This window comes from Ahaetulla prasina, chromosome 3 (assembly GCF_028640845.1).
Source record: "Ahaetulla prasina isolate Xishuangbanna chromosome 3, ASM2864084v1, whole genome shotgun sequence".
Lineage (NCBI taxonomy): Eukaryota > Metazoa > Chordata > Lepidosauria > Squamata > Colubridae > Ahaetulla > Ahaetulla prasina.
This window is the reverse complement of record NC_080541.1, coordinates 134,239,324-134,264,004: the sequence shown is the minus strand read 5'-3', so window position 1 is coordinate 134,264,004 and position 24,681 is coordinate 134,239,324. Positions and strand designations below refer to the sequence as shown.

At 41.1% G+C, this 24,681-nt stretch overlaps 1 protein-coding gene across 1 annotated transcript in view; it reads left to right on the top strand.

The window, feature by feature from the left end:
* The window catches only part of KCNT2 (potassium sodium-activated channel subfamily T member 2), a 163,762-nt gene extending 161,525 nt beyond the window's left edge, over positions 1-2,237 (top strand). Inside the window, exon 28 of the mRNA XM_058176642.1 lies at positions 327-2,237. Coding sequence (XP_058032625.1) covers positions 327-438 — 112 coding nt within the window. The 3' untranslated portion in view covers positions 439-2,237. The remainder of the gene's footprint in view (positions 1-326) is intronic.
* The last annotated feature ends 22,444 nt before the right edge of the window (positions 2,238-24,681 follow it).

Here is a 24,681-nt window from a genome sequence, read left to right as displayed (position 1 = left end):
CAGAAGATAATGTGCTGTTGCTTAGCTCAAAAGCAACAACAACAACAAAACACTTCACAAATTTTTAATGCTGGGCAATGCATTGTTTAATAGGATCTTTGGGTTTGGAGAAAGCTACTAATGGGAATTGTTGGATCTCACTATTTGATTATCTTCCTTTGTTTTATATGTATATTTTAAACGTGCTGATTGTAATCATCAGTTACAGAAATCTTTTTAGTTAGTCCAAAGTGAAGAGTATCCTAGCATGTTTAAAGTACATTTGCAGAATTTTTTTTTCTTGTTAAACCTGATGAATGAGAATGGTCTTTCTTTGTTGTGTTTAGATACTTGATCCGCCCAGATCCATTGTCATATGTTCCCAAAAGTGCATCTAGCCAGAAAAACAGCTTCTGCAATGCCATTGGGCAAGACACCAGAGAAGAAACACAACTTTGATACTCACACGGTTCAGTGATGGAAAGACATTTTTATACAAATAACTGTTTTGGAATTGACTGGTGATGAATTTAGTATAACTGGACTCTTCTGAGAACTGGGATATAATGGTCAATGGATGTTAATAGAACAACTATTTTGTTGAAATTATAGGAATGATTCTGAAAAACTGAGTTTTTTTAAATAATTATTCAGATCCTGGAATTAAAAAATCTAAGCAAGTATGCCATGGTTTGCTAATAGAAAGTAGAAAAATAATAATGCTGTACTCCAAATCATATTTGTTATTTTGGTTTCAATTAACCACTCTGCAATTGTTTCTGACCACAATTTCATAGTGTATATTGTAAGTTCTGCATTCCAGATTTATAAAATTCTGGTTTGTGCAAATAAAATGATAATGTAAGGAAGGTTGGGACAATTCCCTTTTCTACTATTTTAAAATTGGAATTCCAAATAAAAGCTCAGTAAGTTTGTTGCTTGCTTTAGCTTTGAGCAATAATAATCAGCCGTGTATTTTTATTGCCTCCTTTAGCCCATTATATTTTTATACACAACATATATTTTTCCAGAATTTTTAATTCCATGCTATTTTCAAACCATTGTTTGTTTTAATTTGACACCTTTTCCCCATACACTAAAACATTTAGAGCAAGTATACATTTCACAAATAGAAAAATGGAAAATGGATCCCAAATGCTAAGAATGTTAAATGGTGTGGAAACCAATTGCCTTTAAATATTTATTAAAATTTGTACAGGAAAGAGGAATTTGGAAGATTTTGTAGGATTCATTGAGAACACCAAGTTATTTTGGAGAAAAAAATGTTTATTTGTGAATGCAATACCAATAGCTAAATTAAGGATTACTAAAGATGATTGAAGAGTGTGGACTCTCTGAAGATATAGCATTGCAGGTGATTTGGAATGATTACCCAATCTATTCCTTTGATGGTAGATCACTTGGAATGTCAAAACAGAAAATAAGTATTATATATCTCCAGATTTCTGGAGTAAAGGAGACGACAGTTTCTCTGGGAGAAAGACTTGGATTCCCAAAGCAATCCATAGATTTTTTTCGGTTTAGTGTAAACCAACAGTTTTAGTCTTGAATACGAATTCCAGTGTGTATTGTGTATACATGAAGAGTAGTTAGTATGAAGACTCACTAGCCTAAAATCTTATTGAACAAGAGGCAAAAATCTGGTAAGCAAAAGGTAAAAACAAGGATCATGTTTTTGACTGGCGTTTACTCTGTTGTGGAATTGTAGGAGTCACTTCGGATGGCCAGTGATATGCCAGACAATATCTTGGTTTTAAATGAAGCCATGTGAATGGTATCACTTTTCTTTACAGATCTTGATAGAATCAGGCTGCACAGAAACATGGTCAGCCGTCAGTCTTTTTAAAGGTGCCATCAAAAGTTTGTAGTGTGAGTTGGGATGTTTATATAATTTTTACTTCTGTAACATTAGTTAATATGTAAGCTTATTTGCTTTATACTATTAATTAATAGAAAAGCTGACACACATAGGACAGAGGAATAAGTTAGGAGCAAGGCTGAGAGATATTTTAACTTATTATTCGCATTAAATGTACAGGTTATGTTTTCTATATTATTTGAAAAAAACTGCTACCAGTTTATGTGTACAAATCAAATGATGCCAAAATTGCTCAACTAAATTATTCATGCATGTGATGATTGTTTACTGCATTTGACGGTGTTTTAAATGACTGTTGTATTCATTGTAAGGAAGCAGCTATGATTCCAGCCACATGCACTGATAATTTCTTAGTTCTCTATTTTTCGTTTGTCAGCTGTGTGAATGAATAAAAGCCATTTTCTTATGTAGACTATTCCTTCTAATCTGTAATGATTTATACACAATTACCCCTCTGCGGCTGTCAGCTGAAGCCAAAATGCTTACATCAATGTGTGTATTTATAGAAAGAGACTGAAAAGATTATGTTTTAAATCAGTGGAATCAGTTTTCTTAGTTTCCTTGGAAAATGTGACTGCTGCCTTTATCACAAAATGCTTTGGATATTACCTGCTCTTTCAGAAGTGGTTTATCTGAAAATTTAATACCTAGATGGAGTTATGAAACTACACAGGTTTTGGATTGCTGGGCAAAGCATTAGAAATATGGTGAATGGATGTTGGGAAGGAGGTGGACTCAAAATGTCAAGATGGTGATTAGAACCATATCATTGTCAGAACTTTATTGACACTGTGTGAACACAGTAGAAAAATAAAATTACCTATTTCAGGGTAGGTAAATAAAATTTTCCAGAACAGTTATATAATGACCACAAGCATTAATAAATATAGGAAGAGTGTCTCTTGAGCACATTCTGCATAAGTATGGCATTGTAAAAATTCTGAATGTGTGTATGTTCTCTGCATATCACTAAGAGAGATATTTTAAGACAAAAATATTTGGGCCGTATTTCAATAGAAGAATCACAGTTCAGAGAGCAAAGTGGATATCATTTACTTCCTGCTCATCCATATCTTTACCTTCTGACTTAAGGTAAAGAAAACAGTGTGTAGCTTTTCTAGCAGATAAACAGCAAATAAAAATTATATAAGTTCTCCACAAACAAATACATCCTTAGAGCATCCTCAGTAGGTACTGGCTGAGAAAACACTGTAATTGTGAAGCACTGAGGCATCTGATTCTCACACATAAATTTTATCACTTCTTGGCATTGCAAGCTAACTTTTCCTCGGTGTCCATTTGTGAAAAAGGGATGTTGTATGTACACAAATAGGTCAGTTTATGGAATAAAATAGGGATCCATTTTTAGTAAATGATAAACTTGCCACTAGGAATTCTCGTTAAGAATCCAACATGGTTGTGTCAATTGCTGCAGTTTTTAATATTCTCAAGGTTACATCTCTGAACTCTTCGTTTTGTGTTAAATAGCTCAGAAAAACACAAGAAAGTATAGGTGGATGGCCATATTGGTTGTATTGAATTTAGTTTTTGTTATAACTCCATTTATTTTTTGTTCTGGCTCCCACAGGTTTCCTTGTATGCAAGTTTTGCATATCACATAGAAATGAAGTGTAGCCCCCAGCCTAAAAACCATCTGCATTTTCAGCATAGCAGGATGCACGATACAGAACATGCAGTATTCTTGATCCGTAGCGCCAGAAAATGATACTGCATTGAAACAGGTGGCTAAAAAATAAAATGAATGTTAAATATTTTGGCAGTGCAAGAATTCTTTTTAAAATGCTTTTTTTAAAAAAAAAAAAAAAGAGAAAGAAAGAAAGAAAAAGAAGAATGTTACAAGGTGTTCTTAGTATCTTTTTTTTTTAGTGAATGTCATCATCTCCCCAAATGCATGCTGTTTTTGCTTATCCTTTTCTAACAAAAATCTAAGAGTTGGCTTAATTCAGAGAAGGAGGCTTATGAATTTCCAGATTTGGAATTTACAGTAAAAATAGTAAATCTACCTTTCTGAGGTAGATATCCTCAGAAATCTTTGGACTTTAGTGCTCATTATTATTATTATTATTTTGGTCAAGATGCATGATGTTTGGGATTGATGGAACTTGAAGTTCTTGAGAAACTGAGTTGTCTACTACTAGGTAGTGTAAATGAGGTGAGATTTTTCTGATATATATTCCTGGCTTCCTCAGCCAGGTCTGAAAGAATTCTGTTTTGAGTAGTTTTTTTAAAAAAACAATCAGGACAGGAGCCAAAGAAATGGGCACAAATAGGCTGTTCCAAAGGACTGACACAGCCACTGAACAGCGGTAATAAACAACAGTAATTTTTATTACATTCCCTACAGTTACAGTGCATAGATAGATTTTTCAGAAGTTCTGTTCAGTGTGCCAAGTCTAAAGGATTGCACACTACATTCCAAAGGATTGGAATGGACTGGTGCATTACCTTCTATTGAAGTATTGATTTCATTTCTTCTCATGCACAACTCTTCCTTCCCTTAGCTAACCCATTACAGTCCAATGCACTAGGCTTCATAATATCCTACTGATGATGTGGAGAAGTTTTAAGAATGTAGTCCACAATGTTTGATGAGGGTAGGTAAATTTGTTGGGTTTATGTCAATTTTCCTTCTGACGTTCTTCTTACCTAAGCTATTCCAATCTTTGGTCTGCATTACACAGGATCGTTTTCACTATATGTTGGTCATGCAGAAACATTTCATTTATGTACATGTCTATGGAGATTCTCAGTCATACCAGATTATGGTAGCCTCAAAAGTGCTTTCTCAAGAGATAACTGGACTTCCTTTGTTTATTTTCTTGAAGACATTTTGCTTCTCATCTAAGAAGCTTCTTCAGCTCTGATGAACTAATGAACTGAAGAAGCTTCTTGAATGAGAAGCAAAATGTCTTCAAGAAAAAACGAAGTCCAGTTGCCTCTTGAAAAAGCACCTTTGAAATTTCATTCATGTACTTTATTTAATATGTACAAGGAGATTCATAGCATAACCCATTTCTATATTTATTTATTTATTTATTTATTTATTTATTTATTTATTTATTTATTTATTTATTTATTTATTTATTTATTTATTTATTGTTTCAATTTCTATACCGCCCTTCTCTCAAAGGACTCAGGGCGGTTTACAGCCAAAGTAAAGACAGTTAGTATTTAGTCTTAATTATATTAAGAAGAGGTTGTAGGAGAGGAAGAGATTTCTTGTTTCACAATGCCAAACAGTTAGAGCACAACATTTTTCCAGTTTGTGACCATGTAAGAACCAAAGTACTTCAATATTTAAGCTTCTTTGTTTTCTTGACAGCAAAGCAAATGATGAGAAATATCCAGGGGTGAAATGCTCCCGGTTTGGACCTGCTCACGTGATCCGGTAGCGATGGCGGCTGCTGGTTCGGAGGACCGATAGCAAAAATCCCTGGCCCCGCCCCCCTGCCTCTGCTGAGCCGCACCATCAGCAAAGGTTTTTTTTTTTTTACTTTTAAAAGCCAGTTTTTCTTCAGCCAAAAAATGCCTTTAAAAGTAAAAAAAAGCCTTTGAGGATCCCGCCCCTCAGCTGACATCGGCAGAGAGTTTAAACTTTAAAAAAAAAAAAGTCTCCTCTGGCGATCTCACCTGAGTTCCTCATCAGCAGAACCTTACTTGTACTCTTACTTGTAGAAAACATGTTTTCTACAAGTAAGAGTAGAGATTCTAAGGCACTTACCTGATTACTGATGAACGCATGGCTTTTTTTCCAACCCAAAAGCTCCAGTTTCACTTTCAGCCAGACAGAATCAATTGCTTAGCTATCTATTTCCTCAGTGATCAACTAATGTTGGCTGGCTTTGTTGGCTGAGGAACTCTGGGATTTGAAGTCCACAATAAAATAAAATAAATAATAAAATAAAATATTTGTGCAGCTTTCTGAGATTTGGTGTGTTTCTGTAGTGAAACACACTAACTACACAAACACACAACATCTCAGAAAGCTGTATGTGGCATTTTGTGTGTGTGTGTGTCAGTTGTGTGTGTGTGTAAAGCAGTGCTTCTCAATTATTTTCTGTCATGCCCCCCTAGGAAGAAGAAAACATTTTTTGCGCCCCCCACGCGACTGTAAATAGTAGCTTAGCTTGTTATGACAGTGTTTGCCGAGGTCAAACGTGCCCCCCTTAACGGAGCCTCGCGCCCCCCATGGGGGGCGCGCCCCACTATTTGAGAAGCACTGGTGTAAAGTGTGAAAGTTGGTTTTTGAGCTTTTTGTGGCTGTGTGAAGTGTGAAGTGCATCTGCTTTTACATTGTGTGTGAGTCAGTTGTGTTGTGTTGTGTTGTATTGTGTGTGTATAAAGTGTGAAAGTTGGTTTTTGGTACCTCTTATTGTTTTTTATACTTTGTTTATTATTTTTATTATTTATTGTTATTTGCCACGCCCACCCAGTCATCTGACCACCAAGCCACACCCACCAATTAAGCCACGCCCACAGAACCGGTAGGGGAAATTTTTAGATTTCACCCCTGGAAATATCTGTTAAGTTGTTTGACTTTCTAAGACCCCAGTTATGTCTATTATAGTGGTGTATTCAGATCAGGACAATCGAGATAATGTAGTAAATAATAAAAGAACTTCCGATGATACTAGAATTTTCATTTTTTTTAAAAACTAGTATCTAGTTTTAGAATTGAAGTGGTCAAGTCTGTCAGAAAAACAAGTGTTCCAGAAAATTTAATGGATTAAACTGTTGTGATTCAGGACTATAATCCCATACAACATTCTTTGCATCTTCTCTTTGATAGCAAAACCAAAATAAACAACGAAAGTGAAGAAAATGAATTATGCAATATATATAGCGGTACTGGCACAATGGTTAGAATGCAGTACTGAAGGTTACTTCTGCTGACTGCCATCTTGCCAGCAGTTCGGCAGTTTGAATTTCACCGGCTCAAGGTTGACTCAGCTTTCCATCCTTCCAAGGTTGGTAAAATGAGGACCCAGAGTGTTGAGGGCAATATGCAGATTCTGTAAAAACCTCTTAGAGGGCTGTGAAGTGGTATATAAGTCTAAGTGCTATTGCTATTTGGTTTTCTCTTAAACAAATAAGAATGAATAGATTCTTCAATTCCATCCCATAAATCGTTCTGTTTTTAATCGAAAAATGCACAGTTTAAATATACTGTATATGTCAAATATAGCTGCAAAGTTCAGAAATGAAATCTTCTGTATAATTACTTATTTCTTTTCCTGCATTCAAAGTTATTCCATTACTGATAGGCAGATAATAAAGGAGAACAATAACAGGCTTCGTAGACAACAGATTTTTCTAGACAATAAATACAATAATATAATGAAAATATAACATTCCATAGATATATATTTCCAGAATTAGACAAATTAAGACTTTATTATGTTGAAACAACAACAACAAAATCCCTGCTTGTGCTTTGAGGATTTTCAGAAGTTTTGAAACAGACAGAATTGCTATCTGATGCCTCTTCAAATCAATTATGCTTTGAATAACCTGCAGGCATTTAAAGTATTATTTTAAATTATGTAATTATATGTTTCAAAGTGACCTCTGCAAATGATTTACAGATTTGGCTTAAAGGGAAAAGAAATGTTTTATAAAATAGGAATGAGCTAAAAAAATTCCCAAAGCGTCAAAATATTGCTACGTAATTGTTTAGAATAAAAATCAATCTTTTTCTGAGGCAAAACATTTTAATTGCATACTCCAGGAATGTGTGTGTGTGTGTGTGTGTGTGTGTGTGTGTGTGTGTGTTACTTTGAATGAGCAGCACCATTAAAAACTAGTGCATGGTGCTTCCTTCTGCATCTCTGGTGCCATTTAATTCTCAATCTAGGAGCAAATGAATCATAAATTGGATGTTAAAGTAAATGATTCATAAATGTGGCTGTCCTGGGCTATTTCAAAAGTTATAAATGTCACTCACACTAAAAAACAAACAAATGAATAAATAAATAATGCTGGTAACAAAGACAATGGCACACAGGCTGAATTTGAAAGTCTTCGATATGTAGGAGTCTTTTCCTTTGATGATACAAAGGCATTTAGTTTCCCCTTTTGCTAGTCAGGAAGATCATGATCTGATCATATTTGCATTTGTTTTTTGGCTTGACAGTTAGTGCGAGATGTCATTCATTTCACATTCATATCCTGTGTTTGTCTTCTTCAGCTTTTTCAGGTTAATGAATGTAAAGAAAGCTTATTTGGACCATTTCCTAATCCTTCGGGTATTTAGCTTCACATGTTTATTTATGATAGCCAAGATAGCTGATAAATGACCTTGTCTAAGATTTTGTGATTGTTTGTTTATTTCTCCCCTACAATATAAATGCAGTGGGGAGGCGGGGGAAGTACCATTTAGTGCACTGTTGTTTGCGTATCTGACCATATCATATTATGAAAGTAATCCAACAAAAATGTCTTTCAGCAGGTAAAGTTTACAATGGGATTTCTGCTTGTTATTATAAAATATTTCCCTATTTGCATTATACTCTATCTCGTCTTTTTATTGGCTGAGGTTTGGGGGAGTTTCTCAAAGCATCATAAAATCAACTAACTTGGTTAAGGTGATTATGATACCATGCATAATTAATATGTGGAATTTCTGGAACTTCAGAAACAGAGGATATAATAATTCACTTTTTGGGATCTATTTTACTCTCACTAAAATCTTATATAAATGAAAATAGGCTTGCAATCTGAATTGTCTCTTCTTGTCAGCCCTTCAAGGCAGATGAGATCCTACCTTGTCCTGCATTTCTTCTTAATATTGTCCCAATTCTTCTGTTCTCTTTCTTTACATAATTGTTTCTGAATATTTGCTTCAAGGCCACCTTGCTGGCTTTTTATACTTCCTGAGCTGTATTTGTCTCATCTTGCCTTTCACTTACCAACTTTCTGCAGTCCTGAACAATACAAAAGCCTTTGTTAGAAATATTTTTTTTTAAAATGGCATGGTAGAACTTAATCCTCTTTATGAAATCTCGTCAAACATCACGCTTTCCTTAAAGCTCCCATTTCTTTTCACCGTTAAAGGCTCCATGGCTTAATGAATATCTAAATCTCTTTGAGGATTACACTCATGTGGAACTCTATTAATTTTTTTTAAAAAAGAGAGAAAGGGTGGGGGGAGGGAGAAAAAATGGCAATTAAAATACTATTTTAAAAAAGTTACTGGGATATGTAAATCCCCTCCCTAAATCTAAGCACCACAGGTTTATTCCAATTCCATAGTATTGACGAGATTTCAGCATGGCTGGTAACACTGCTGTATTTTTTAAGCTCATTTCGAAAAATGAAAAAAAAAAGTTAAGAAGGAACTTCCTTTTTAAGTTTATTTCTGTCACCTCAGATTGGAGGGAAAAGAAAAGAGAAGAAACAAACATCATTCTTACTTACAGCTCATCTGGGCTAGTGAAGTGAAAGGAATTGATAATCTTCTCCCTTCCAAGTCATAGAAAAAAGAAACAAGAAACATTCATTCATTCATTTACCTCCCTTCCCCTGTTCCAAGTCATAAAAAAGAGAAGCAAGTACCATTCATTCATTCATGCATGCATTCATTCAGCCAGCCACTCACATATGAATGGGAATCTCACAATTATTTTATTTAAAAAAAAAACATATGCCAAGATAATAAACATTGTCCTTCACCATAATTAAAAAAAGGACCAATTAGAGAACCCACAGAACCATCAATAACATTTGAAAGGAATCCAGTTTACTAGAGAAGAAGAAAACAACTATTTGCTACCCTTCCTGGACATCCTGATCAGCAGAGACCACAATGGCAACACACAAGTTAATAAACCTCTAACATAAGACACACAACACAGTCTGATCCACTGTCCTGTGCAATACTCAGAGGAGTAGCTTGATCTTCAAAAGAATAGAATAAAATAGAATTTTTTATCAGCCAAGTGTGATTGGACACACAAAGAATTTGTCTTGGTGCATATGCTCTCAGCGTACATAAAAGAAAAAGCCAGCAAAATTAGGGCCGTCCTATTCTTAAGGGCCATGCTGTTCTATAGGACAAGTACTGTCAAAGAAGATGCATTCTGTTTCCAAATGCACAGGGGACAATTACAGGGCTGATAAAACCTGATAAAATTCCTTTTTGTGAGGTACTTTCTTGAATTCAGTTTGAAGACACTCATCAATAACGTTTTGTTTAAGCAATCATGATCCTTTCCATGTGAGTATGGTTGAATCCATGTGTATGTTGCTTTTAAACTAGATTTGAGCTGAAAGTAGAGAAATTGGAAATAAGAACAGCGAGTGTGAGCTTGATCCCTCATGTGAACGGAGTAATTCCATTCCACTCAGGAGCAATTAATTTAAGAGTAATTTAGTAATATGTGTGGAAACTGGGAAAATGCTGGTACCTAATATTTTGGGTACCAGAAATATTTTTTTGTCTAAGTGATTGAGCATGAGAAGAATTATGAGGAAATGATTGATTGTAGTCTTAATGAAAAATTGTTTTATATTTATAAACTGGAAAGGTTTTAAATAGGCCTGGTATGATATTTTAGATTATTTGGCTTTACTCTCTGCTTTTCCTTAACATTTAATATCAAGAAATAAACTAGAGTAATATATTAGAAAACATTGTCATTGATCCAAACATTTCATAATGAAAAATAAAGATTCTGAAACAGCTCAGATTTGTCTGGCCATTACATTTTTCATAATATCTATTCAACAAGAAAATACTTTACAAAGGTTTTGGAAGTGTGTTTCAATAAATAGGTGTAAACTTCCATAATCTATTGTTGACACTGATTGTTATTATTGCTGCTGGATTTTGGGGAGGCGGGAGAGAGGGGAAGAAGGTTTGTATTTAGAATAGAATAATTTTTTTTATTGGCCAAGTGTGATTGGACATACAAGGAATTTGTCTTGGTGCATATGCTCTCAGTGTACATACTCAGTGTCTTTGTGTATTTGTAGTGGAGTACAGTTCAACTATGCCATGTGAAATGTGGCCTTTGGCTTAACAAACTATTCAGTCCTTCTGTTGTACAATAGTAAGTCTGTTCAGATATAATACAATGTACCCTAGTTACAATAGGAAGTTTCAGTAGAAGAGAAAAGAACAGGAAGTCTGCTTCTGATACTGAGCACCAGGTCATGGAGAGGTTCTAAAGCAGGGGTGTCCAAACTTGGCAACTTTAAGATTTGTGGACTCCAACTCCCAGAATTCCTCAGCCAGCAAATTAAAGTCCACAAGTCTTAAAGTTGCCAAGTTTGGACACCCTTGTTCTAAAGCTAACATATTATATAAATATATAAAGCTTATATAAAACTAACGTCTTATATAAAATGTTATATAAATTGAGTGGTCCAAGAATTAAATTCTTAACAGAGAGTTTGCATCCCACAAAATAAAATTTGGCTATTTATGTTTGGTGTTTCCTAATCAGGAATCAACTAGCCTTGTTGAAAACACTATACAAGATATACACTATAATAATAAAATAGAGAAAATCTCTCTTCCAGATCCATTGTACATTGGGATATTTTATTATTTATTATTATTTTATATATGTATTTCATATTATACTATATTATATTTTATTTATTATGTATTAATAAATAAAATAAAATTTGTATTTGTTATTTTATATTTATTTTATATTTATTTTATAATTTTATATTTATTTTATTTGTATCCCACTTTTATTATTTTTATAAATAACTCAAGACAGGGGTGTCTACCTGTGTTGTGTGACTGCATGTGTCAAAATTTGCAAGAGGCACATACCAGATGCACGATTGCAGTCAAATGCCCGCCAGCATTTTACAGATTTTAACATCTCTGCCTGCTCCCCGTGCCCGCAGACAGGGGAGAACACATAATATGAAGTAGGTTAACCCCGTGCTTCTCTCTGAGGTTAGTTACAAATTGTTGTGTTGGTTAAATACAAATGAACTTAAGACATGGTCAGAGGATTTACACATCAGACTATTAAGGTTAAATCAGAGGAAATTTTACTATAAGGGATTGGTGGTTGTGACAGCTCCGTCCACCCATCAAGTGTCTTAGTCTGGGGTCTAATATGCATACTATATATAATTTTGTATTTATTTATTTAGTCATGTTTATAGTATATATTGTCATGTAGTCATGTAGTATATATTGGAGGTGGTGACCCTTTGAGAGCCGTATGCAATGAAATTTCATTTTAATATATGCCGATTAGTTTACATTCAAAATGACAATAAAGTTATTCTAAGTCTACTAAGTCACAGTATTGTGTTTCAGCACAATACTGGCATGAGATGACTGTCAGTGTAAGGTGCAGATCAGCAATAGTCTCCTTCAGGGGTGAAATCTAAAAATTTTCCCTACCGGTTCTGTGGGCGTGGCTTAATTGGTGGGCGTGGCTTGGTGGTCAGATGGCTTGGTGGGCGTGGCCAATAACAATAAATAATAAAAATAATAAACAAAGTATAAAAAAACAATGAGGTACCAAAAACCAACTTTCACACTTTACACACACACAACACAACACAACTGACTCACACACAATGTAAAAGCAGCTGCACTTCACACTTCACATAGCCACAAAAAGCTCAAAAAACAACTTTCACACTTTACACACACACAACACAACACAACTGACTCACACACAATGTAAAAGCAGCTGCACTTCACACTTCACATAGCCACAAAAAGCTCAAAAACCAACTTTCACACTTTACACACACACAACACTACTGACTCACACACAATGTAAAAGCAGCTGCACTTCACACTTCACACATCCAGAAAAAGCTCAAAAACCAACTTTCACACTTTACACACACACAACACACACACAATGGAAAAGCAGCTGCACTTCACACTTCACATAGCCACAAAAAGCTCAAAAAACAACTTTCACACTTTACACACACACAACACAACACAACTGACTCACACACAATGTAAAAGCAGCTGCACTTCACACTTCACATAGCCACAAAAAGCTCAAAAACCAACTTTCACACTTTACACACACACAACACTACTGACTCACACACAATGTAAAAGCAGCTGCACTTCACACTTCACACATCCAGAAAAAGCTCAAAAACCAACTTTCACACTTTACACATACACAACTAACACACACACACACACACACACTATGCCACATACAGCTTTCTGAGATTTTGTATGTTTGTGTAGTTAGAGTGAAACACTACAGAAACACACCAAATCTCAGAAAGCTGCACAAATATTTTATTTTATTATTTTATTTTATTTTATTTTATTGTGGACTTCAAATCCCAGAGTTCCTCAGCCAGCAAAGCCAGCCAGTTAATCACCGAGGAAATAGATTAGCTAAGCAATTGATTCTGTCTGGCTGAAACTGAAACTGCTTTCGGGCTGGAAAGAGAGCCATGCGTTCATCAGTAATCAGGTAAGTGCCTTAGAACCTCTAGTTTTACTTGTAGAAAACATGTTTTCTACAAGTAAGAGTACAAGTAAAGTTCTGCTGTTTTTTACTTTTAAAGGCCTGTTTCGGCTGAAGCAAAACCGGCTTTTAAAAGTAAAAAAAAAAAAAAAAACAACCTCTGCAGATGGGGCGGCTCAGCAGAGGCAGGGGGGGTGGGGCCAAGGATTTTTGCTACCGGTCCTCCAAACCAGCAGCCGCCATCACTACTGGATCGCGTGATCCCGTCCGATCCGGGAGCATTTTACCCCTGGTCTCCTTCTCCTCTTCTTCTTCCTCCTCCTCCTCCTCCTCCCACCCCTGCTTAATTTTGGCAGTGTATTATAAACTTATTTCTCTTAGCTTCCGTCTAGAATGAAAGAAAAAGATAATATGTTCTCAATTTTCCATATGCTATTCCCATTCATTTTTGCATTAGGTAGGTGCTAATATGATACTGTATATACATTTTGCTAAAATGAATTTCTGTCATTCAAGGAGAAATAAGCAAGTTTGCCATTATCCACTGATAAGCCACTGGTGGCTATAGGAGTTCTCTCTCCCACTCTCCACTGCCCTTATAAATGAGTTGATCAAGGAATGAGTCTTTCTGCAGAGCACATGCCCCTGACATTGGCTATGTTTCTTTTGGTTTCACAAACTGCATGAAAGGGTTGTTATAAAGCTTGGTTCTTTTGTTGTTACACATGTTAGTTTCCTTCTTTGTGGTCTGTCAGACAGCTTAATAATCAGTCAGACAAACAACCAAGATAGAGATAAAAAATGCCACCAACTAGTAGCAGAAAGATCAAATGGTGGACCTGGAGAGTACATAATCATGAACCTGAATTTATTTAAATTGATTTACTCATGCATTTATACTAGTGATTTATTATTTATTTATTCATTCATTGGATTTATAGTCCACTTTTTGTACAGGAGCTCAAAACAGCTTATATAATGTCTCTTTTTCCTGTTACATGCTTCTGCGCATGTCCAAGATGGCGCCGCCCTGCTGATCGGGGGCGCGGTGACGGGCCTTTCCGGGCTCTTTTTGGGTCTGGGGGGGGCCTTAATATCATCATAGGCCCCCGCCCTGATGGAGGAAGATCCAGCCACCCGAAAACAGGGTGGCTGGGCGCTGTGCGACTCCGAGGGGCGTTGGGAGGAGCCCCGGAGTCACGGCGGAGTCACGGCGCCTCAGAGGTAATCCTGGCGGCCTGGCGGCCTGCCGAGCCGCCGCCAGCCTTTTTCGGCGGTCTGGCGGCAGCGGCGGCGGCGGGGGGGGTGGGGGGGCGTTGGCAGCGCCCCCTGGACTCCTGCCTGGAAGACTTGGCCAGTTTTGAAGATGGGTTTGGAGTTTGGGCGTCTCCGGTGGCGATGGGAGGAGCCCCGGAAGGGCTGCGCCCCAATGAAGACCTGGAGGGCCGCCCGGGCTCCATTGGCCTCTTTGAACTTGCGGTGGCGAGGGCGGCGGCCTGGCCCTTCCCTCTCCGTCGGGCGTTGGCGGCGGCGAGCCCTGGGTCTGCTGGCGGGTTTGGCGACTGGTGTCCCCTCTCAACTGGGGGAACTCCAGTGGCCTGCTCGCGGTGGCGATGGGGCGTTCCCGGTGGCGATGGCCTGGCGGAGGCGGTGGGCGGCGGCGGCCTACCCCGGTGTTTTGAAGTGGCGGATGGCCCGATAGGCCCAGGGTGGCTGTGACCTTGCCCTAGTGGCGCGGATATTTGGCAGCGCCGGAGGAAGGCCCGCGGGCCCAGCGGACACCCCTCCACTATTTACCATCTTTATAACATCTCTACCATCGTTCCTCTCCCCTTCTTCCTTAGCCCACCCCAGGTCGTTTGTATGGGGTGGTGAACTGACTGAGTCAGCGGTTTGATCATCTACCGCACATGGATTACCTCGAATTGTTTCCCATCAGGACAGACTGGTCATGGTCACTTTACCATCTGTTTTGACTTTTGCTGCCAACTTGACCAGCCCAGGATGGGCCTTGGCCGGACCGTCTCAGTGATGCGAACATTTACCGCGGCTGACCTACTTGCCCTGCGAGATGCCCCTCTCTCGCGGGTCTGGCCCTCCAGATTATCGAGGGCCCACCTTGAGGACGGGCTTTGGAGTCCCGAGAGGTGGCATGCGAAAAATAGGAGGCTTAGGGGTTTTTTAATTGGCTGTTTTAATAGACTTTTTAAGGGGAGTTTTAAAGGGGATTTTAAGGGGAGGAAACCGACGGGCTTGGGTTGGGGGGTGGGAGGGAATGGGTGGGTGTTGGGGGTAACCCGTCGGGGGGGGAGTCCAGTTCCTGCGCATGCTCATGGCGGGGGGTTGGTGCGTCCGAGGGTCATGGGGGGAGTCGGTGTTCCATTGGCTGAGGGTGGTGCTATTTCCACGGTAAGGGGGAGGGGCAGATATGGCGGAAGTGGGGGCTCATATTGTGTTAAGGGGGTGCGCGCTCGATGTTTACAGGCGATCGCGCCCCCCGAGCCCTCAAACTTCTCCTGTTCCCCGGATGGTCAGGATCCTCAGGGCCCTGGCCTTCGGCTGATGTTATGCAACGCACGGTCCGTGGCCAATAAGGCCCCCCTAATTCACAATCTTATTCAGGGGGGTGCCGCGGACCTTATGGGCGTTACGGAGACCTGGTTGGGCCCAGAAGGGGGCGTGCCCCTTGTTCAGATGTGCCCACCGGGTTTCCGAGCATTTCATCAGCCGAGGGGCCAGGGTAGGGGTGGTGGGGTGGCGGTTGTGATTAGAGAGAGTCTAGAGCCGAGGGAGACCACTGTACCTCAGATTGCCGGGTGCGAATCCCTCTTTGTGAGATGGGGTCATAGATGTCAGAGGGGCTTGCTGGTCGCGTACCTGGCTCCTTGCTACGTGACAGCTGCCCTGCCCGAGCTCCTGGAGGTGCTTGCTGGGGTGGCAGTTGAGACCCCCAGACTTTTAGTCATGGGGGACTTTAACTTGCCATCTTCCAGCTCGTCATCGACAGTTGCTCGGGAGTTCATGGCTTCCATGACGGCCTTGGACCTGACTCAAGTAGTTGATGGCCCTACTCACATTGGGGGTGGCACTCTGGATCTGATTTTTATCTCTGGTCAGTGGTTGAGAGATCTGGATTTGAAGGAATTAGCTATTGAACCTTTGTCATGGTCAGATCACTCTTCTTCGCCTGGACTTTCTGACCGCCATTCAACACCGCAGGGAGACGGAGCCATTACGTTGGTTCCGTCCCAGGCGCCTGATGGACCCGGAGAGGTTCCGGACGGAGCTTGGGCCATTTCCTGAAGGTCTGGCCCACGACACGGCTGAGGAACTGGTTGCGGCCTGGGAACGGGCCGCGGCGGGGGCCTTAGATCGTGTCGTGCCTTTGCGGCCTCTGACCCGGCGCAGGTCCCAAACGGCTCCTTGGTTCTCCGAGGAGCTGAGGGGGATGAAGCGCCGGAGAAGACGCCTGGAGAGTGTTTGGAGGTCTAGCCGTTCCGAGGCTGATCGGACACTAGTGAAGTCCTATACTAGGACTTACCTAGTGGCATTGAGGGATGCGAGGCGTTGCTACGCCTCCTCCCTCATTGCGTCGGCAGATAACCGCCCAGCCGCCCTGTTTCGGGTGACTCGTTCCCTCCTTCACCAGGGGGAGCGGGATGACCCGTTGCAGGGACGTGCTGAGGAGTTTAACGGTTATCTATACGATAAAATCGTTCAGCTCGGGGCCGGTCTGCACCAAAATTGCAGTGACTCAGGGGAGGCGTCCGAGGGTGGTCTTGGTGATATTTTATGGGATGAGTTTGACCCTGTGGCTCCCGAGGACATGGACAGGTTGTTGGGTAGGTTGAATGCCACCACATGTTTACTGGACCCGTGCCCCTCCTGGTTGGTGCTGGCCACCCAGGAGGTGACACGAGGCTGGCTCCAGGCAATTACGAGTGCTTCCTTGGTGGAGGGAGTCTTCCCGGCCGCCTTGAAAGAGGCGGTGGTGAGACCCCTCCTCAAGAAGCCTGCCTTGGACCCGGCTGTTTTAGGCAATTATCGTCTGTTCCAACCTTCGCCACGGCGAAGGTTGTAGAGAGTATGGTGGCATATCAGTTTCCTTACACCTGGATGAAACTGTCTATCTAGACCTGCTCCAGTCCGGTTTCCGCCCGGTTACAGCACTGAGACGGCTTTGGTGGCGTTGGTGGATGATCTCTGGAGGGCCAGGGATAGGGGTTGTTCCTCTGCCCTGGTCCTATTAGACCTCTCAGCGGCTTTTGATACCATCGACCATGGTATCCTGCTGCGCCGGTTGGAGGGATTGGGAGTGGAGGCACCGCTTATCGGTGGTTCTCCTCCTATCTCTCCGATCGGTCGCAGACGGTGTTGACGGGGGCAGAGGTCGGCCCGAGGCGCCTCACTTGTGGGGTGCCGCAGGGTCGATTCTCTCGCCTCTTGTTCAACATCTATATGAAGCCGCTGGGTGAGATCATCAGTGGCTTCGTGTGAGGTACCAGCTGTACGCTGATGACACCCAGCTGTACTTTTCCACACCGGGCCACCCCAATGAAGCTATCGAAGTGCTGTCCCGGTGTCTGGAGGCCGTACGGGTCTGGATGTGGAGAAACAGGCTCAAGCTCAATCCCTCCAAGACAGAGTGGCTGTGGATGCCGGCATCCCGGTACAGTCAGCTGCAGCCGCGGCTGACTGTTGGGGCGAGTCATTGGCCCCGATGGGGAGGGTGGGCAACTTGGGCGCCCTCCTGGATGAACGGCTGTCCTTTGAAGATCATTTGACGGCCATCTCCAGGAGAGCTTTTTACCAGGTTCGCCTGGTGCGCCAGTTGCGCCCCTTTCTAGACCGGGATGCCCTATGCACGGTCACTCACGCCCTCGTGACGTCTCGCCTAGACTACTGCAATGCTCTCTACATGGGGCTCCCTTGAAGGGCATCCGGAGACTGCAGTTAGTCCAGAATGCGGCTGCGGGTGATAGAAGGAGCCCTCGTGGCTCCCGGGTGACACCTATCCTGCGCAGACTGCACTGGCTACCTGTGGCCTTCCGGGTGCGCTTCAAGGTGTTGGTGATCACCTTTAAAGCGCTCCATGGCATAGGGCCGGGCTATTTACGGGACCGCCTTCTGCTACCGAATACCTCTCACCAACCCGTGCGCTCTCACAGAGAGGGACTCCTCAGGGTGCCGTCAGCTAGGCAGTGTCGTCTGGCGACACCCAGGGGAAGGGCCTTCTCTGCGGGGGCTCCCACCCTCTGGAACGAATTCCCTCCAGGACTTCGCCAACTTCCGGACCTTAGAACCTTCCGTCGTGAACTTAAAACACACTTATTCAGGTGCGCAGGACTGGATTAGATTTTTTAGTTTTTTTAAATTTTAAATTTTAAATTTTGTACTGATTTTAATTGGTTTTGTTATTTTTAGTTAAATTGGCCAGTTAAATATTTCATTTTAAAATTATTTTAAATTTATTGTCTATCTATGTATTTTAATAAGGCTGTACACCGCCCTGAGTCCTTCGGGAGAAGGGCGGTCTAGAAATTTAATTAATAAATAAATAATAAATAAATAAATACAATGCTACTGTGATTAGGTTGGCTGTGAGAGAAGAAATAGTGTAAAAGGAGAACATACATTTTACTTCTTCATGTGCCAAGGAATGCCATTATCAAAGACTGCCCTACTTAGAGGAGCCTGATTCCTTGTTTCCTCTTCTCCCACTGTGATCTTGGAGTATTTTATTGGTTCCACACCAGTTTCTACAGCGAAACCCCTTTCTCAAAGTCCAACTGTTCAACTATAATCAACAACAATCTTAACTCCATGCCGCCTAGTGGCACTAAGATGCCACAGAACAAATATTCAATTCATAGTAATAAGGAGTATCTAAAATAAATAGATAAATCAGTGAAGAGTGTAAGTAACAGAGTGTTGTGCATACTAATTGAGAGAGACTTTTTGATTAATTTTTGATTAATTTGAGTCATCTGAGAGACGTGGTGGCTCAGTGGCTAAGACACTGAGTTTGTCAATTGAAAGGTCAGCGGTTCAAATCCCTAGTACGCGGATGACACCCAGCTGTACATTTCCACCCCTGACCACCCCAATGTAGCTGTTGAAGTGTTGTCTCGGTGTGTGGAGGCCGTACGGGTCTGGATGGGGAGAAACAGGCTCAAGCTCAACCCCTCCAAGACTGAGTGGCTGTGGATGCCGGCATCCCGGTACAGTCAGCTGCAACCGCGGCTGACTGTTGGAGGCGAATCATTGGCCCCAATGGAGAGGGTGCGCAATCTGGGGGTTCTCCTGGATGGACGGTTGTCTTTTGAAGATCATTTGGCGACCGTCTCCAGGAGAGCTTTTTACCAGGTCCGCCTGGTCCGCCAGTTGCGCCCCTTTCTAGACCGGGATGCCTTATGCACGGTCACTCACGCCCTCGTCACTTCTCGCCTGGACTACTGTAACGCTCTCTACATGGGGCTCCCCTTGAGGTGCACCCGGAGACTTCAGTTAGTTCAGAATGCAGCCGCGTGGGTGATAGAGGGAGCCACTCGTGGCTCCCATATAACACCGATCCTGCGCAGGCTGCACTGGCTGCCTGTGGTTTTCCGAGTGCACTTCAAGGCGTTGGTTACCACCTTTAAAGCGCTCCATAGCATAGGACCGTGATATCTTTGGGACCACCTTCTGTTACCACATGCCTCCCACCGGCCGGTACGCTCCCATAGAGAGGGCCTCCTCAGGGTGCCGTCAGCCAAACAGTGTAGGCTGGCGACCCCCAGGGGGGGAGCCTTCTCTGTGGGGGCACCTACCCTCCGGAATGGGCTTCCCCCAGGACTTGACAACTTCCTGACCTCCGGACCTTTCGCATGAGCTTAAAATATATCTATTCTTTGGAGCAGGACTGGCTTAATAGGGTTTTTAAACATGGATTTTATTGGGGTTTATTTTATATTTTGTATTGTATTTTAAATTTAGGCTTTTGGAATAAGTTTTTTAAATAGTGTTTTTATTGAAATGTATTGTATTATTTTATCTGCCTGTTCACCGCCCTGAGTCCTTCGGGAGAAGGGCGGTATAAAAATTAAATTATTATTATTATTATTATTATTATTATTATTATTATTATTATTATTATTATTATTATTATTATTATTATTATTATTATTATTAATTCCCATTACTTGTCCCAGCTTCTGCCAGCCTAGCAGTTCAAAAGCATGTAAGAAATGCAAGTAGAAAAATAGGGACCACCTTTGGTGGGAAGGTAACAGTGTTCCGTGCACCTTTAGCATTTAGTCATGCCGGCTACATGACCATGGAGACGTCTTCGGACAGTGCTGGCCCTTCAGCTTAGAAATGGAGCTAACATTGCCCCCTAGAGTTGGGAACGACTAGCACATATGTAAGAGGGGAACCTTTACCTTTACATTTTTTTGCTTGGTGGTTGATGTTAGAGAAGGCTGGTAATTCACCCAAGGAATGACCAATTAAGGTTTTTGGAAAGTTACATGATAAAATGTGTACAGTATTAATGGATATCACAGATCTACTTTGGTTGTGCTGCAGAGGAAGCTGTAGAAGTCTCTATGAAGATGAAACCATACAAACTATCATACCAAACATTAATTCTTTTTTGTTTTGTTTATTGTACTCTTTCAGTTTTGGTGTAATTTCCTAATCCAGCTATAAGCATTCCAACCGTAAATTTTTCCTATAATCTTCTGAATTTCCTTTTATAAACAGTAAGATAGGATTGTAGATACATGTGCAACAATAGGGCCTTGTTAAGTTGTCGCTGTGTATCAGAAATATTACATTTTTCAGAATGGTATTCAGGTGTATGATTGTGTTGAAATTCAGCTTGAAATATGGATTCTGAGGATACTAGACAGAAAGGAACCCTAAATCCTGTATGTCATCCTCATTCCTGCATACTAGGTGAAATATTTGTCACTGAATCATTAAAGATCAGTGCCATAAGGCTCATTCAGCCACAATAGAAGCCATTGTTTGGCTAGAAGTTGACAAATCATATAAACAAAGGTAACTTACATCAAATTCTTCCTTGACATCCAGTACACAGCTCCAGGGATTAAGATGATCTGTCCAATTTCTTTTGAATAATTACCCAGCAGACAGAATGACAATCTTTCCCTGCCTGAGGGAATAACTCTGATAATGAGATTTCATATTGCAATCTTAGTCTTGTCATCAAATCAATAAAATTAAATTAAAACATAATTTAAATTATAGGCATAATTTTATATAGTTTTGATTGCTATAAGCCCAGGAAGCTGCTTGATCATCTTTCTATTACATGTTTTTCTTTTCTTAAAGCACAACATATTAGATCAATTTATTATCAAGGAAGGATAACAGACAAAGAGCTAGCCTTGGATGGAGGACCCTTGAGTCCCCTGCACAAGCAAGAAGTAAACTGGACCAGCTAATAATTTTGATAGCGTTTTTGTAAAGATAACATAAAATATCATGGGATCATCTGTTTCTTGGAGGAAGGACATTTATAAATTAAATAAGTCACTAGTGCAAAAAGAACTTACTAAAGGAATTCTCATCTTTTTTTTTCCTGGCATCCTAACCAGTGGTGGGATTCAAATAATTTAACAACCGGTTCTCTGCCCTAATAACCAACTGGGTGGCTGTGGCTATGATGGGCGTGGCCAGGGTGTGTGACAGGCAGCACTCGGCCTCCCTGTAGCCCCCTGGGAGCAAAAGCAGGCTGCCGGGGGTGGGGGCTGCACTGCATCCCCCATGCCTCATTTTGGGCCTAGTAGGCCTTCCTGCAGCCTCCTGGGAGCAAAAACAGGGCACGTGGAGATTTCTGGAAGGGGCGGGGAGAGGAGGGGCCAGCCAGAATTTAACAACCGGTTTGGCCAAAATGGTGTGAACTGGTTGAATCCCACAACTGATCCTAACTCTGTGAGGTTAATGGTTTCTACTGATACCTTCATCAATAGCATCTGTCTCCTGACTGACTTCCAATTTCAGCAATTCTCCTCCTTCAATTTTCACTATAGATCAGTAAGAGGTGGAGAAGAAACTTAAAGGAAAGTGGACATAAATGACTAGGTGAAAAATGTTGCATCGTAGCCATCTGATGTTTTGCTCTCTCAAGATGGAAAAAACAATAGAGAGACAGAAGAGGGGACAAATGATTCTGAAAAGAAAATTTATATCTGTTGGTAACTGTTGGAATGTAGGTTCTATATCATGACTTTAATATAGTATTTTTCAAATTGGCAGATTCTGGGAGTTGAAGTCCCACCCATTTTAAAGTTGCCAAGGTTGAGGAACATTGCTTTCCGCTCTTTAACCCTACATTTTTTCCTCTTCCTCTTTTCCTCTCTTACTTTCTCATTATTTTCTTTCGTTTTGTATTTTATATTTTGATAAAACTAATAAAAATTTCATTATTAAATATCTCTAATATGTTGCTCTAATACGTTAGCTTTGGAACTTTGAGCATGAATTTAGATTTCACAGTTCCTCAGCCTGTTCTAAAATATATGCTCAATGTCAGGAAATCATGTCATAGTTTCCTTTGTTCCTGGACCCTTGCTATGTGATTTTGTGACAACTGAAAAGAGAAGAGAGAAAGAGAAGATGTCGAAGTGCTGTCCTGGTGCCTGGAAGCTGTACGGGTCTGGATGGGGAGAAACAGACTCAAGCTCAATCCCTCCAAGACGGAGTGGCTGTGGATGCCGGCACCCCGGTACAGTCAGCTGCATCCTCAGCTGACTGTTGGGGGCGAGTTAGTGGCCCCAAAGGAGGTGGTTCGCAACTTGGGCGTCCTCCTGGATGGACGGCTGTCCTTTGATGAACATCTGGCGGCCGTCTCCAGGAGGGCCTTTTACCAAGTTCGCTTGGTCCGCCAGTTGCGTCCCTTCCTTGACCGGGATGCCTTATGCACGGTCACTCACGCTCTGGTTACATCTAGGTTGGATTACTGCAATGCTCTCTACATGGGGCTGCCCTTGAGGTGTACCCGGAGGCTACAGTTAGTCCAGAATGCGGCTGCGTGATAACAGGAGCCGCTCGTGGCTCCCACATAACACCACTACTCCGTAGCCTGCACTGGCTTCCTGTGGTTTTCCGGGTGCGCTTCAAGATTTTGGTTACCACCTTTAAAGCGCTCCATGGCTTAGGACCCGGGTACTTACGAGACCGCCTGCTGTTACCTTATGCCTCCCACCGACCCGTACGCTCTCACAGAGAGGGTCTCCTCAGGGTGCCGTCCGCCAAACAGTGTCGGCTGGCGGCCCCCAGGAGTAGGGCCTTCTCTGTGGGGGCACCGACGCTCTGGAATGAACTTCCCCCTGGCTTACGTCAAGTGCCTGATCTTCAGACCTTCCGTCGTGAGCTAAAAACACACCTATTTATTCAAGCGGGACTGGCATAATAGTGTTAAATTTTAATTCGGGGTTTTATTAATATTTCTAAAATTTTAAAACTAAATTTTAATAATCAGCCTTTTGGTAATTTGCTAGGTTTTAAATGTTTTAATTTGTATATATTCCTGTGTTTTATCTTGGCTGTACACCACCCTGAGTCCTTCGGGAGAAGGGCGGTATAAAAAAATTTAATAAAATAAAAAATAAAATAAAAAATAAAAAGATGTTCAATTTACTGTTTAGCCCTTTCTTGAAAGAAATACTTTAATGACCTTTGAATGTTATTTTCCCCCTTTCTTCCAAAGAAGAAACTTTTCCATCCTAACACATACACCCACACACATCTGCCATGCAACACACACACACAGACACACACGTTACAAAATTAATAAAACTTCCAATACATTGGAAGCATTTCTTTTCCTGTGGGAAAGGATCTTTACTCAGTCTTAGTAAGCCATTTAACCAAGGGTAGAATTCAGAACTTTTTTAATAAACAGATGGGATATTTTCTCTTTATGTATGCAGTGGGAAGTGGGGGGAGAGTCTCTGTGCTTTTCCCTTTTAAAAGGTTGAAAAAAGTGGCTTCTAATTTGCCAGTTAAATAAAACTGGGAATTGTTGGGTGTGCCTAAGAAGCAGTCATCTGTTCAGGAAAGCAAAATGCATTTTCAGGGTAATTAGTCCTGTAATGAGGCAGCATGGATCAGCAGATGCACCAACTATGTTGGTTTCAAGAAGTATTTTTGGGTCTCATTTATAGTTCCCTAGGGAGTTACCTGTTGATGACTTTGGACACTTCAGAATCAATATAATGTAACATTTGCAAAACTGTTTATTAACACAGAAAAAGAAAGATGTCACACCTCTGGCATTAACACCTGATGAGAAGGCAGATATATTTTTCTACATTTAAGCTATCTGTCTCCTTCCTTCTTGAGCCA